Source organism: Dunckerocampus dactyliophorus, chromosome 2 (assembly GCF_027744805.1).
Source record: "Dunckerocampus dactyliophorus isolate RoL2022-P2 chromosome 2, RoL_Ddac_1.1, whole genome shotgun sequence".
Classification (NCBI taxonomy): domain Eukaryota; kingdom Metazoa; phylum Chordata; class Actinopteri; order Syngnathiformes; family Syngnathidae; genus Dunckerocampus; species Dunckerocampus dactyliophorus.
In genome coordinates this window covers 23,215,751-23,231,719 of record NC_072820.1, presented here as the reverse complement: position 1 = coordinate 23,231,719, position 15,969 = coordinate 23,215,751, and the positions used below count along the sequence as shown (strand labels likewise).

Sequence of the window (15,969 nt, the reverse complement as noted above, 5' to 3'; positions counted from 1 at the left end):
GAAGTGACTGCTTCGAGTTCCGTGGCTGCAATACTGATACTGTAGACGTAATTAAAGGCCTCAACTCATTGAAAGTGTACCATTACTGTACCACATTTAACTCATCACATTCATCTATTATTTTTTAGAGATACATGCAGAATACTTTGAACAAAAGTCTACATGGTTAAAATGCCTGATTTTCCTTTCAGTCGATTCGGAGTATTGTATCATTTTTGTCCTTCGTTCAACCAAACACGCTGATTTAATTGCTTGTTCCGGTAACTGCTAAGAATTCTTATCTCATGTTACCACTGCAATCATTCATTCATTCATGTTCTATGACTTATGACCATGTTCAGGGTCACAGTGATCTAGTGTACCTATAGGTGGGGTACACCCTGGACCGGTCAGCTGTCAATTACAGGACACCAGCACTGCAATAATTCTGAAAAACAACAAGAATGTGTCGTCATGATGATAGTGTTAGTGATTTCATGCTAATCTGAAGAAGGGAAGAAAAGACAGTTTGAACAATTTCAGCATGTCGCTTTGGCATGAATGGTAAGATGTGTTTTTTCTAAAATGCTTTAAAAGTTAAAAAGGTTAAAAAGGACATTTCTAAATATTTGTTAAAAGAGTAAGACAAATGCAAATGTATTATTTCTTACTTCTATTTTAAGAAGGCTCACTTACTGTTTCTTCCTCAGGTGAGGAGTCTCTGACCATTTTCTTGGACAAACAAAAGCTGAATAAGAAGTCAGAAAGCAGCAGCAACAGCACCGTGGTGTCTCTGGAGCTGCTCCATCAGTTAGCTGCGTCATACTTCACAGATCGAGAAAGCACCCTAAGGAGACTGCACCACCTCCAGATTGCCACTTCAGCTATTAAGGTATCCTATTTAATGGACACTCACTCTCCGTTAAACTATTTAACTTCAATCTATGATGATCAGGAATATTTTAGATAAGCACTCTTTGGGACATACAATGGGGAAATAGGTATTTGTTCCCCTGCTGATTATGCCCCCCCCCCCTTACAAAGATATGAGCGGTACATCATTCTAATGGTAGATTTATTATAAGACAGACACAGTACGCAAAAAAACAATATTAAATAAAGGTTATAAATAAAACTGTATTTCATTGAGTGAAATAACTATTTGATTGATTGGAGTATATTTGAAACAGGTACGGTTCTAATTCTGATGCACTTCAGATCGGAAGGGGCCTTTGGCTTGGTTACTCCAGGATCTTATTGTGCTTGTGTCACTCCTTTGTTGGCTTGGTCGTGTGTTTCAGGTCATTGTCATGGTAAAAGAACCATCCACAACCAATCTTTAATGTTCTGGCTGAGGCCAGGAGGTTCTCACGCATGGCTTAGAGCAGGGGTCACCAACGTGGTGCCCACGGGCACCAGGTAGCCCCCCACGACCACATGAGGTGCCCGCAAGCCTGCTTTTCATTCAGGTTTTCAGTTAATAATGAAAGAATAGTAGAAAGAAATGCATTCTGAAATACAAAATGTGAGTTGTGGACACCAGCATTTTGTTAATGTTCTGGTAAAACAAGCATATTCGCTTTGTTTGGGTTTAAAATAAGCTCTGAAAATAAATGTTACGAAAATGAGCAGCTCTTGGCCATTTTCATTTTGTAAAAGTAGCTCTCACAAGGAAAAACGTTGGTGACCCCTGGCTTAGAGCTTGTTGGAACCACACCTGGTTGAGAAGAAAGAGCTGAGAAATCAAAACCACTAGGGTTTAGTGCACAAATCATTCAGATTTAGGTTAGATGTTTGCTGGACAATATTTTTATATCACACTTGTGAAAACTATCAACACACTCACATAATGTATTTTGTAATGTATTTTGTGTGTAGGTGTGTACAATGGTATACATGTATTCATAACTCGATTTTTAGGTACAAAACCTTCACTTTGGAGGTGTACGGATTTCCGACTCAGGATGTGTCAGGCACCTACTCTGCAAACAACTATAGTGCAGCTCAGCATTTGTTGGTCCTTAAAAAGTCTGAAATACAACTTTCGTTTTTCAAGGCCGAAAAAAAAGTCTTAAATTGTCTGGAGTTTTCGAAAAAGAGGTATTACATTTAATATGGGTCTGAGCTCTTTGGGACTTTATCGGTTAATCTCGAAAATATGAGAGAAATGAAATGGATTATCACATCAGTGCCTTCCCCAGAGAGTGACCAACAGACCTGCCAACAGGCACCCATCAACCAACTGGGTTAGTTCAACACGGTTGTTTGGCTGGTGCTGTTTTCTGTTTATTGCTTGGTTTTTGAATGTTTCAAGGTGCTTGTTTCAGTAAGTAAGTCTTTGTACAGGAGCGACTGCAGTATACGTATAGTATGTATTCATTAATATGAAAAACCTCAATCTAAATCCTGTTTTTTTATTTTAAAGAAAATAGTCCATCTGTCATATGCCTAAACTAAAATAATTATGCATATAAATCTTGAACATTGACAAATACACTCATTGGATTCTGTCAACTTGCCAATTCTGGCTCCAGGATGCACATCTCAGCAAAAGCACCCGCCAGTGCACACAAACACACTGATGAATAATGGAAATAGATGAGTATATATGAAAGAACTTCCGTTTGAACGTTACAGGCACTTTCAGTGTCTCCAAAGGTAGAGAGACAAGAGATGGTACAAGAAGACCGTTTACATTTTATCCAAAACTGGTGCCAAATAGGTACTTTTGAAACGGTGCCAATGCTAAACGGTGCCCAAACTGTTACTTAAAAAGAACTTGAGCACTGCTGTTGGCGTGTTAAGGTTTGCACTAAAGTTTAAAAAGAACATCAGACAGAGCAGGTAGCAGAGTTTGCACTTACAGTGGTCACTCGCCGCATTGCGGTTTGAAATTCTTGGCTTCACTCTATAATGTTTTTCAAAGACATATTTATTAATAAATCATGCTGTTTTGTGGTTGAATACAGCCCATTAGTTTAAAAAAAATGCACTTTTAAGCAAATGTTATGTATTTTTTTGCCTAAAATAAGCATTTTCAAGCACAATAACGGCTACATTAACAAATTGACCTAAAATACAAATACAAGATAGGGTGTTATGGTCTAATAATGTTAAAAAAAACGTGTTTAGAAGGTTGTAAACAGGTTTCCTATGCTCTAATTACAAAAAGATTTCATTTCTAAAGAAGGAATCTTACTTTGCGGAAATTAACACAGTTGGGTCTGGAAACATTTAACCACAATAAACAAGTGTTTACTGTTTACTGAAATGAGGATGAGGCTACTACATAAGAAGTAGTCGCATAAAGCACATTCGTAAGAATATGATTTCAAAATGCATTTTGGCTAAAAATATTCACAAGGCTCTAACTCATTCTTTTTACAAATTGAGTATATTCAACTTGTAAAAAGTTGAGTATATTCAAATTTTGTGAGACGTTGTGTAAACCCAAATAGTTATTGTCTATTTTTTCACAGCAGTTCATGCGTTGGGTCACACAATGCTTTTTTGTAGCACCATGTCTTGTACCACCAAAGGTGGTCAAGAGCAATGGTTCTCAACTGGTTTGGCTGCAGGACCCACCGTCACCCCTCAATGACAAGTAGCGACACATATCGTGGAAATCTGTCAACTCAAACTCTATTCCTATATTTAGGGACTGTTTGCAACATTTATGTGGCTGCGTAAACATTATTTTTTTTTGCCAAGGCAAATACCCTTGGCCCGCAGAAAACAGCTCCACGACACACTTTTCGGTTACAACCAACGAGTTGAGAATGACTAGTGTAAAGTCCAATGCAATCCATTTCTTCTGCCAGTTTCATTTGTCGGAGGAGCGTTTATTTATGTTACAACGCTCCTTCACGTACGTCAATCGGCCATTTTTTTTCAATTATCTTTAAATTTGGATTTATATATATATATATATATATATATATATATATATATATTTTATTTTTTATTTTTTCCCCTGTCCTGTTTAGCCCTTAAGGCAGACAGAATTGTAGATCTAAATGCCCTCACGTGCTCAACAGATTTACCTTGCCATGGAGAAGTGTGATATACACTTCCCCTGTTATACAGAATTTATTTGACTTGGATGCTTGTTATTATGCAAATTTGGAGCGGCCGGACCGGAGCAGGAGGGGACAGAGAAGAAGAGAAAAGAAAACAGAGGGGCGGGTGCGGGGATAAGAGGGGGACAAAAAAGACAGAGACAAGGACAACAGCAGCAACAACAATTGTGACAATAATAAAACAGAAACAAACACGGCTACATCAGCAAATGTCTGTCACGACTATAAAGACCCTGACGGAAGGGGCAAAATAATATCAACAACCACAATGACAATACTGCATTGAAACAGTCACACAATAGTAGTAATGGAATTATTAACTATGATAGTGAACAGAATGACAATAACTGTAATGCACACCATTGTAAAAACTATAATTATATCACTTTAATAAAACCAACAACATAATAACACCCTGGTTATCTGAGTGAGTAATGTGGGGAAGTACGTATGTACTGTGAGTGTGCATATGTATGTGTGTACAGGTATCTCTGTATGTGTGTCTTCATATATATGAAGGTGCGCGAGTGGGTGAGCGTGTAATTGTCACTGAAAATGCATAAAAGGACAGGGGCCCACCTCCACTGCCCAGAAAGCCCCGCCCCAAATAGCCAGTCCGAGCCCCCACTGCCAAAAACCACCAGGCCCACACGGGCAGGCAGCACAGAGATTGTTAAATTTTTAAACAACATGTTTTGTTAGCATAATTTGGTGGTGTCCGGCCTGGGGGCCATTTGCTGCCCACTGCTCATTTTTTGTTGGCCCATGGCAAATAAAAAAAATAATAATAAAATTGACTGTAAAAGAAATCACAATAGCCAGGACTTTTTCAAAATATATTTTTTTGTTTTATAAACACACATAGAGAATAAAATAACATTTTTCTGTAGTCCTTGCAGTCCTTGGTGTAAAAAGTACAGTAAATAAGGCATTTCCGATACATAATTAAAATTCAGGTTTGACGTTCTTTATCAGCCAGAGCATCTTCACACCCGCCAACACTAAGTCACACATTTATGAGTCAGTACATTATTTTACATGTCCCTGACAAGTAATGATCACTGCTGTGCAAGCTACTTGCCATGGTGGGATCTTCTGCCTGATCTGGCCGTCACCCAGGAGAAAGCGACGCTGAGTGGGACGTACTTGACCTGTGTCCTTGCATGTCTGTGGGCACTGAGTGGGAGGCAGGACTGAAACATTACAAATTCAAATAAACTTCAATATGAAAATGCAGCAAATATTTCATGGACACGGTGGTGACCATGCGTTTGTGGAACGTCCGCCTTCTGGAAAGTTTCACTAACGTCTGTATGGATTGTTCTTCGTTAACGGGTCAAGTGAGGCCACTGTCTTAAGGAGAATATATTTGCCGTGTTACAGTACCGAATGTAATTTACTGTCCAAAAGGTGACAGGATAGGGCAATTATTTCCTAGTTGTGCAAAAACATGAATTGAATTCAATTGAATTTGGTGAACTTGGAGAGCCATAGACTTTCTCTGCTCTGCTCATGTAATTTAAATTTTATGTATTGTGCCAATTAAAAAAAAAGCGTCTGCCCCCCCCCCCCCCCCCCCCCACCACCACCACCACACCACACACACACACACACACACACGCAGGTTTTCATGCATGCCTGCAAGTGTGTGTCGTGTGGTTCTGTGTGTGGTGTGTGACACAATAAATTGAGTTTATAGTCGGTATTATCAACGACATTCACAATTACAGTGAAAACATTTGAAACATTGCTTTCATGTTTAAGTGAAGCGAAAACGCATGAAACCATTAAAACTCATTTTAAAGCCATTTAACAATTGCAATGCTTTAATTTGCCGTTAAATATTACATTTGAACTGCTGTTATTATATTGCTTCTATTAATTTATAGGAAACAAGCCAGGGAAATGTAGTTGCTGACTTGTTCTCTGTCCTGCATCCTGCATAATACAGTGGGATGTGCCTTTGAGATGTCCTGTGTGGTGATCCCTGTTGCATTTGTTGTGTGTGTTAAGGTAATTGTGCTAGGTACTAGCGTGTTAATTATCAGCCTGCCACCACTGCTAGTATGCTTACGGTTAGTATATTAGCATTATGCCTGTTTCATCGTTGTGAACCTACCCTTACCGCTGTCCCGAAGGGTACATGCATCCTAACAGTGTGCATGCTAGCTACAGAATTTCAATCGAGTGTTAGCTCGTTAGGGTTTGGGTGCAGGAATCAAAAATGAATGCAGCATTGCAGTTCAGCGTCAGCTTTGCCAGCACACGCAATTACGGCCGGAATTGCACATTTCTAATTTTACGTGAGATGGTTGGTTAACGTAGTCATGTTCGAGTGATAAAATGTATTTCAAACGAACAAAGAGCCAGTTGAAATAATAACTGTACCCACTTGTTCATTACATTTACAGAAGTCTAAACGTAGATAAATGTCTGGTTATGTAGTTTACTCATCTGTCAGGCTTCAAGTGCTTGGCGTATAAACTACACTCATACAGAAATATATCATACTTACAGTATATTCAAATTTATATATTCAAATTTATATATTCAAATTTGCTTCAGAATTATTTGATAAATAGATGTCCTTCCTGTTTCCTAGGTAACAGAAACAAGGACGGGCCCTCTCGGCTGCAGTAACTACGACAGCTTGGACTCAGTGAGCTCCGTGTTGGTGCACAGTCCTGAAAATAAGATCTACTTAAAAGGTAGGATTGTGTAAGACTCACATACTCGCGCACACACATACGCAAACACATCACAAACACTCCTGAATCGGAAGACCAAGGGGAAATCAAACCCAGATAGTAAGTAACATCAACAGGCCAAAAAAACAGGGGCAGGAGACAAAAATTGAGAATCTGTCATTTTGTAGGTTTTGGACCCCGATGCAGACAAGAGTCGTGAAGCATGTCGGCTAAGAGGAGAAGAATGCAAATTTAACCTGTGCACAACTTGATGTTTATGGAGTATTTTCTGGAATGAGGAGGATAGGACCCCTTTAAATGCAATTTTCAAGAGATTGCAGGCTCTCTGTTTTTATCTCGTTGTTATGTTTCTTATTTTTGCATTTTGATGTTCTATTTAGGATCTGGTTACAATCCAAAAGCACAAGCATTAAGTTGTTGTTCAAGGATGTCCTTTTGAAATGAATGAGCACACAAACAGGAGCATCCCTAAAGAAAAAATCCTCTGAAGGCACACCATTTTTCCTAATAACTAACTGAAAGACACACAAATATTCCACCTACATCCACCAACGCACACACACTCTCACACACACACACACACACACACACACACACACACACACACACACACACACACACACACAGGGTGTCCTGTGTTTGACCTGGATGAACCTTTACTTTACGCTGCAGTAGTTCATATGTCTGTTCTGCCTCACTGCCTGGTCTCATGGGGTATTCGCTATCCTACCAGGCTGGAGATGAACCGTGTCCTGCCACACGGACTCTATCCCAACCCCTTTAGCTACATATAACACTCAGGATGAATAAACTGACACTTTATTGATGGAAGATGTGACCAATGTTGACCTAAACTCTGTCATGATCAACTGTACTGTAGATTATGGTATGGTATGATATGATGTGCTTTATTTGTTTCAGACATGCTTCACAAGTTACATAAAGAAACATAATGTGGTTACAGTAGCACAATTCAACCGGTCTGAAAAGGAGTAGGAAGAAGCAAAGCTTGTTTATTACCACCCCTTCTCCATTTCTATCAATGATAATTCATTCACACCGTAACCTTTACATGTTGACACTTGCAATATTTCACTTGCTTACATTTTGTCATTTTCATTTTGTTTTATTGCTGTGTGTATAAACCTTGTGCAATAAAAAAAATAATAATAAAAAAACAAAATTAATTAAAATTCATCCATCCATTTTCTATACCACTTATCCGCATTAGGGTCGCGGGGGCATGCGGGAGCCTATCCCAGCTGACTTCGGGCGACAGGCGGGGTACACCCTGGACTGGTCGCCAGCCATTCGCAGGGCACATATAGACAACCAGTCATTCACACTCACATTCACACCTATGGACAATTTAGAGTCACCAATTAACCTAACACAGAAGTGCCCAAAGGAGAATCGAACCCAGGTCTTCCCGATTTCCAGACTGTTACTATGTTGGCCAACATGCTAACCACTAGACCAACGTGCAGCCAATTAAAATTCAAGCTCATATAAAATAATAATAATAATAAGATAAAATGAATACTGCACTTACAGTTGTCTCTCGCCACAATTTCAAATTTTTGTATGTGATGATGTTGTTTAAGTATGTGCTCAACAGCGGATGAAGATGCGAGCGTCGCAGCCATCTTCATCACATACACAACAATGGACAGGCGACGAAAGACAGAAAGTAACGTTCAGCAATCGTGAACTTGGGTTCAATTCCAGCTGACTCCGGCATGCTTTCCTTTGTTAATTTTTAACTATGATTGATTGACTTTCTTGTGACAGAGAATTGTGGTCTTGTTGATGTGTTGGTGCCTTCATAGAAATCAGTGTGACAAGGACTTATTACTCTGGGTGTTGCGAGATAGATCTTGTCACACAAGATCTTGCTAGATTAAAAAGTAACACGGTTTCTTGTTTGGAGAAAAGCCAGGGTAGCCAGAGGCCAATCAAGACTGTAAACTATGGCATCGCAACTATGACTGATAATACAGTAATATAGAAGTAGCGGTGTGCGAGCATCAGCGTCAGCGAGTGACGTGTGGGTTTTTTTCCATCGGAGTTGAACAGCTGCTTGCTACTTGTTGATGTCCTAGCAAAAGCTCTAGTAATTCTACATTTGATGAACTTTACTTAAAGATTTGTCAGATTAACCCATATAGATGTTTGGACTTGTCTGCACCCTTAATCACCGATCTAAGCACCAACATTACTGGCAATCACCGGTTCCATTTCATAACACACCTCATACATAGAAGAAATCCCTGTTGACAATTTAGCGACATTGTTGCTATATTTGTCCAGTAAGTGTGCGCATATCAGTTTTTCTTGCCACATGCATTTATTTGCTAATTAAATACAAGCCATCAATAAAGGTGAAGAATCCGCTGAACAGGCGACTGGGAGTGAGCTCCATCTTCATCTGAAAGCTGTAAAAAACCTCTCCACAATGCAACTCAGCCCCTGACCAAAAGAGCCAACAAGGTAGCACTTGGACACAATCCTCCGTCGCCTCACTGCATCACACTTTCCTGCCAAACACGCATCGATGTCCAAAGTGTGGCACAGGGGCCGTTTGTGGAATTGGGCTCATTGCAGAAATAAAATATACATAAACCCAGCAAAAGTGGAAAATAGCACAAAAAGCCAAAATGTAATTAAAAAATGGTAAAATGTTGATACTAATAACTAATAAAAACAGAAAGATTTTTCTTTAAATGTATAATCATGGAAAAAATGATTAAACCACCCTTGTTTCTTCAGTTTATTGATCCATTTTAAAATATAGCTCATAAGAGTTGAATTTAAGAGCTGATATCTAGCAACTTCCATGGTTTTCTTGATAACCAAAATCACTTAATTTCTTACATGAATAGCTATAGAACTATACTCCCAAAAAAAATACTCTACAGTAATGAGCTATTTTTGTTGTCATTGTTATATTTGTCCAAACAAAAGTACCTTTAGTTGTATCAGGCATTAAAATGAACAAGAAACTGAAGAAACACGGGTGGTCCATGACTGCATGTATGTATAAGGTATGTATATGTTGTTTTTTAATAATAAATTGTTTTTTAAATAAATTATAAATATCAAAGGACAGCTGCACATCCCTGACGTGAACAGACAAAGACAAGTAGAAAAGCGAAAAACTGTGAGCTGTATTGTTATTATTTATTACTATTACACAGTATATTATTATAACAGTATATTTATTTCTCACAACATGTTGACAATAATATCTTTGAACGTTAATTTGTGGGACAATAAACATTTCACAATGCACCTGAATTGTTTTGTGATCGTTAGAGTCTGTAACCACACCCCCAACTATGCATACACACTCAGTTCATTATGTATCATAGAGCATCTCATATGAACATTCAAATTAAAATAATCCTGGCGGACTTAAATTGAATGAATATTGCCACCTGCTGTTGTGGTGTGCAAATTACAGGCCATTTCTCAGAAAGTTGACCGGCGTTCTTGTGTAAAACAGAGTGCATTTGTGTGTGGAACTGCAAGGTGGAAGATTAGTGGCAAGTCAAGTCACAGTGGTAAGATTGTGACAGGTTTTTTTTTATAGTTGTAATATTGTTTTTTGTACTTGAAGAATGTTTATGTATACTAGAAGGATATTTTTTTGTAATTGAAGAAATATCTTCTTTTGTATGTGTAAAACATTCTGTATTTTTTTTCTGAAGCAGGATGTATTTGTTTGATAGGTACGTTTATGTGCAAAAAAAAAATGCATTAGTTTGTGAATGATTTGCAAACCACACTGAGCTTGTTTGTCAATCATTGGGCGTGAGTAAAACATGTTTTGTGTGTTTGAGAGGTTTTGGCATGGTTTTAACTCCATAAAATAATTTCTGTTTGGTATGATTCATAAAGCAGAAAATACAAGATGTGCTTTGTGTATTGCAGCACTGGTGATTTAAATAATTGAGTGTGCTTCTCAGTCTAGCATGCTTGGGGGTTGTCTGTTGCTAAAGCTCAGATGATTGCTCAACTTTCTTTTGGCAACAACCACACTGCAAGATGCCAACAAAAGGGAATATAAAAATACTGTTATCCACATTATTCAACTGACCTTGTTTTTATCTCATTGTGAAGTGTACTATTCTAACCTGGAACTAAATACCGTGTGTAAGTCATCCTATTAGCCTCCATCTTACTAGCAAGTGTTGCTTGTTGTAAAAGAAATGTGAACAGGTGTAATTTAAGTATAGCTTTCATCAAGAACAGGTCTACACATTGTTATTTTACTAAACAGGCTATTCTGTAGGGATCAAACAGCCTACTGGTGGAGCTTTGTGGTGCTCTTAGCTTGTGGCTGCTTCCCTCTGGGAGTAATCTGTTGGCACCTTGCAGTGTTGCAGTAGCCATATTGATGGTTGATGCAAAGTTGGATGTCACCCTGGTCTCATGATTTTCAGATACGTGTGGCACGATGAAGAGGACTGTGTGAATATGACAGTTCTAACGGAACCATCATATTTGTTGGTCCGTGCATGGATCGCACAGCTTTGTAAATTTTGCCGCTCAGCTCCTTGTTAGAAGACAGCAGGTTGTGTGGGGGATGCTGCGTGCGCGTTGTCTTCGTCCTGGGGTTTCGCCTGGGGCCCGGATATCCCTAGCTCTTTGTGAGTCATGTATATTGAATACAGGAAGTGAACAAATTCACTAGTGATTGCTGTGATATGGACAGGAGGTAGGATTAAATAAACTCTGCTTCTTCCTTCTCCTTTTCAGACATGTTGAATTATGGAACCGTAAATATAAGATGTACTCCAATGGAACCATGTATGCCTGTTCGAAATAAACCAGACTAAAGTAAATAGTCTTATCTCAGTGGTCCACAACCTTTTCGGGTATATAAACATATGATGGCCCTTAAAATTTTTGCTTTTTAAATTTAAATTTACACCCTTAACTCTCTGAATTGGTATACATATTGGGGAGGGAAGGAGACTTACATATTTACTTAAACTTAAAACTTTTTACTTAAACTTTTTACTTAACTTAGAATTTCTCATTATACTTGAGATTCATCCCAATACGCATGTGTTTATTCTTATGTTTTTTATGTGGCAAAACAAAACAGACAAAAAACATATGGATTGAGGCTTCTTCTGTCAACAGCATCCATAAAAAGAAGCAGAATAAAATCAATATTCCATGATAAATAACCCACCCGCGTGAAAATAGGATGATAATAGTCATGCGGTGCACCACTACATTTGTAAAGCTGTAATTTCACAGTTGTTATTTCTGATTATTGACTGGTTTGTGAGTGCTGTCGTTTGTCGTGTTGCATTTTTTTGGACTTGTCTGAAAAAGCTGGTAAGAATGTGTCTTTGGTCATAAATACCCTGTACACATTGTATGTGTTTTATTATACATCATCTGAACCCATACGAATCCAGAGGCATTTCAAGTCAAATGATGGTGGCTATAGAACATAGAAGACATTAGTGATGTTTTTTTGTTAAATGCTACTAATTGATTTGAAAGAAGTGTTGCATTTATGTTACATTGTTCATGCTAAATGTATTTGGAATTTTCCACCTATTGTGTAGCACAGATCTACTTTAAATTGAACAAAGAACATACAGTCATGGAATGAAATTATTAGACCACCCTTGTTTTTTCAGTCTCTTGTTTATTTAATACCTGGTACTGAAGGTGCATTTCTTTGGGCAAATATACAGTAATGTTGACAATAAAGATAGCTCATAAGAGTTCACATTTTTTGCTGTACAATGCCATAGTTATAGATGTAAGAAGTTAAGTGATGTTGGTTATTATCAAGAAATCCATGGAAGTGGCTAGATATCAGCTCATAAATTCAACTATTGAGCTATTTTTGTGAACACTGGTATATTTGTCCAGGCATTACAATGAACAAGAAACTGAAAAAACAAGGGTGCTCTAATCATTTTTTTTCCATGACTGTTTATTTATTGAAAATCATTGAACTCTGTTTCCATACGTAGTCAATTCAAATCAAGCATGCAGTTTATTTTTTTATGGATGTATATATAATTTCTTAGATGAGAGTTGAAGATATTTTACATTAAACTACTTCTACTCTACTGTATCTGGAATAAATGTCGACCTCCTTATCTTGTTTTCTGTTTTGATTTCCCATCCCCCCCATTGTAGCATGATAAACTACTTCAACTACACAGGCTCACTGATAAATCATAAAAGAGAGAAAAGAATATGAGTGTTACATCATGTTGTGGCAAACATTTTAAAGCTCTTTGCTGCTGACTCTCCAGGCAAGAAAAAGAACATTGTCTTTGTATTTTCTATTCCCTATGTGCTCACACAGCATTCTTCTCACTTTTTCTGATCTCAATGTCTGATTGTATGCCTATTTGTTGTATACCTTGAGGGTTTGTGTGATATGTTTGATATGTGTATGGGAATTGAAGATCACTGCTGCTTTTGTACTACCAGTGGTTCTCTCATCACGAATGAAACTGCTCGACTTCATGGTACATTTTTGTATGTGTCTGTACAGTCATCCCTTGCTACATCGCGGTTCGAGCAAACTTTCCGTACTCTATTGCAGTTTTTTGAAAATTCATTTATAAACGATCACATTTTCGTGTTTGAATACGGCCTATTATTAATAAAAAAAATATACATAGTTAAGCAAATTGAACGTATCTTGTCGTAACTTATGAATTTTCAAGCATAAAAATGGCGAAATGAACGAAAATGCAAATAAAAGGCATTCAGAATATGTGATATTTAGTGTAATTTCTGTGGCTTCTTGTGTGCGGACCTGGGAAGTGATGTGTGTGTGACGTCAGCTATGAATAGCTGACTGTGTTTAGCTGAGTGTTAGCATGGTTAGCAGTGTGGAGAGTGCGAGTGACTGGCGGGAGTTGGGGCGGACAGCAGCTCCTGTGTGAATGTTCATTGCATATGTGCTCTCTGTTTGTTAATAAAGCCATTGAAGTGCAGCGTGAGTCTCTCCTGAACCACAAGCAGCGGCATTACAGTAGTCTTCTACACTGGTCCCTAGGTGTTAGTAACGTGATATTGATGAGACATTAGCCACCACAGGAATTACACTGTCACTGCTAACCTGTGAGTTTATTTTACGTCTTACGTCTTCTCCCAGTGTCCACCATTTGTCGGTTTCTGCAGAAAAGCCCTCATTGATGGTGGCAGGGCGGCACAGACATCTGTTACGATCTGTTTTGGTTTGGTTTGGTTTGGTTTGGTTTAGTTTATTTGAACATGAAGGTTACAATGGAATACATCTCGTGAATCATTTTTTGACAGTTCCACATGTCCAAAAGGAGTAGGAAGAAGCAAAGCTTATTTAATCCTACCCCCCATCCATTCTACATCTAGTACAGTACATGTAGTTCACTTCCTGGATTCCATGTCATGTTTTCAGTGATAGTCAGGATAACACATAATAGATAACGGTGAGATAACCGTCCCCCCAAAAAAAGAGAGAACATTCATAATAATGATAATATGATGACAATACTAAATAAATAAATAAATAAATAAGAACAAAGCTTTTTTTTTTTTTTTTTAAACACAACAAAGAAAATTATTAAAAAAAATAAATAAATAAATAAATAACAAATAAAATTTAATTAAATAAATAAAAAATAAAATAAAATAAAATAAAAAATAAAAAAATAAAAAAATAAAATAAAATAACAAACCTGACAGAACAATCAGGACTCTTCTGCCTTGTATTTGGCAAACATCAACTGCTTGTATTGTTTTTTGAATTTGCTCATCTCTGTACATTGTTTGAGTTCTTTACTCAATCCGTTCCATAATTTAATTCCACACACGGAAATGCTATGGGTTTTCAGCGTTGTTCTCGCATATAAATGTTTTAGGTTTAATTTTCCTCTAAGATCATATTTCTCCTCTCTGATTGAGAAATACTTGATTAGATTTTTGGGTAACGAGTTATTATTAACTTTATACATTATTCTAGCGGTTTGAAAGTGTACTAAATCTGCGAATTTTAATATCTGTGATTTTAAAAATAAAGGGTTTGTATGTTCTCTATACTTGGCATTATGAATTATCCTCACAGATCTTTTTTGCAGTACAGTGAGTGAGTGAAGATTACTTTTGTAGTTATTTCCCCATATCTCCACACAATACGTTAGATATGGTAATACTAAGGAACAGTACAGAGTGTGGAGTGATTTTTGATCAAGAAGATATTTTGCTTTATTCAATATAGAGATATTTCTCGCCACCTTTTGCTGTATATATTTAATATGAGATTTCCAACTCATTTTTTCATCTATTATAACCCCAAGGAATTTATATTCTTCCACTTTTTCAATATCCGTTCCATTAATTTGTATTTGGTCGTACGTGTCCTTTCTACTATTACCAAATAGCATTATTTTAGTTTTACTTAAATTCAGAGATAATCTATTCTTGTCAAACCATGACTTTAATATGACCATTTCATCCTTGACCTTTTTAATGAGTTCTTGTGTGCTTTCACCAGAACAGAAAGCAGTGGTATCATCGGCGAATAAGACCAATTTTAAGTTGTTAGTTACTTTGCAAATGTCGTTAATGTACAAGTTAAACAGTTTTGGTCCCAGTATGGACCCCTGTGGTACTCCACACGTATTGTGTAGACTCCCAGATGTATATTCTCCTAGCTTTACAAATTGTTTCCTCTTTGCTAGGTAGCTTTTAACCCAATTTAAGACTAAACCTCTAATTCCGTACCTTTCTAATTTTGAAATTAAAATAGTGTGATTAATTGTATCGAAGGCTTTTGTCAGATCCATGAATACTGCAGCTGCGCATCTTCTGTTGTCTATGGCAGTAGTGATTTCCTCCGTGATTTCCATCAGTGCCATAGAAGTTGAAATGTTGGCTCTGTAACCATATTGACTACTTGCCAATAATTCATTCTTATTAATAAATTTGTCCAACCTATTATTAAATAGCTTCTCCACAATTTTCGAGAATTGTGGTAACAAGGAAACTGGTCGATAATTTGTAAATTGGTGTTTGTCTCCTTTTTTGAAAATTGGAACCACCTTGGCTGTTTTCATTTTGCTTGGAAATATTCCAGTCTGAAATGATAAGTTACTAATATATGTTAACGGGTCTGCGATCTCATTGATGACCCTTTTAATTGTTTCCATTTCGATTCCATGACAATCAGTTGA

At 37.4% G+C, this 15,969-nt stretch overlaps 1 protein-coding gene across 1 annotated transcript in view; it reads left to right on the top strand.

Moving 5' to 3' along the window:
- brinp2 (bone morphogenetic protein/retinoic acid inducible neural-specific 2) overlaps positions 1 to 15,969 on the top strand; it is a 206,578-nt gene that overhangs the window by 133,410 nt on the left and 57,199 nt on the right. The window contains exons 4-5 of the mRNA XM_054769147.1: positions 690 to 871; positions 6,661 to 6,766. Coding sequence (XP_054625122.1) covers positions 690 to 871; positions 6,661 to 6,766 — 288 coding nt within the window. The remainder of the gene's footprint in view (positions 1 to 689; positions 872 to 6,660; positions 6,767 to 15,969) is intronic.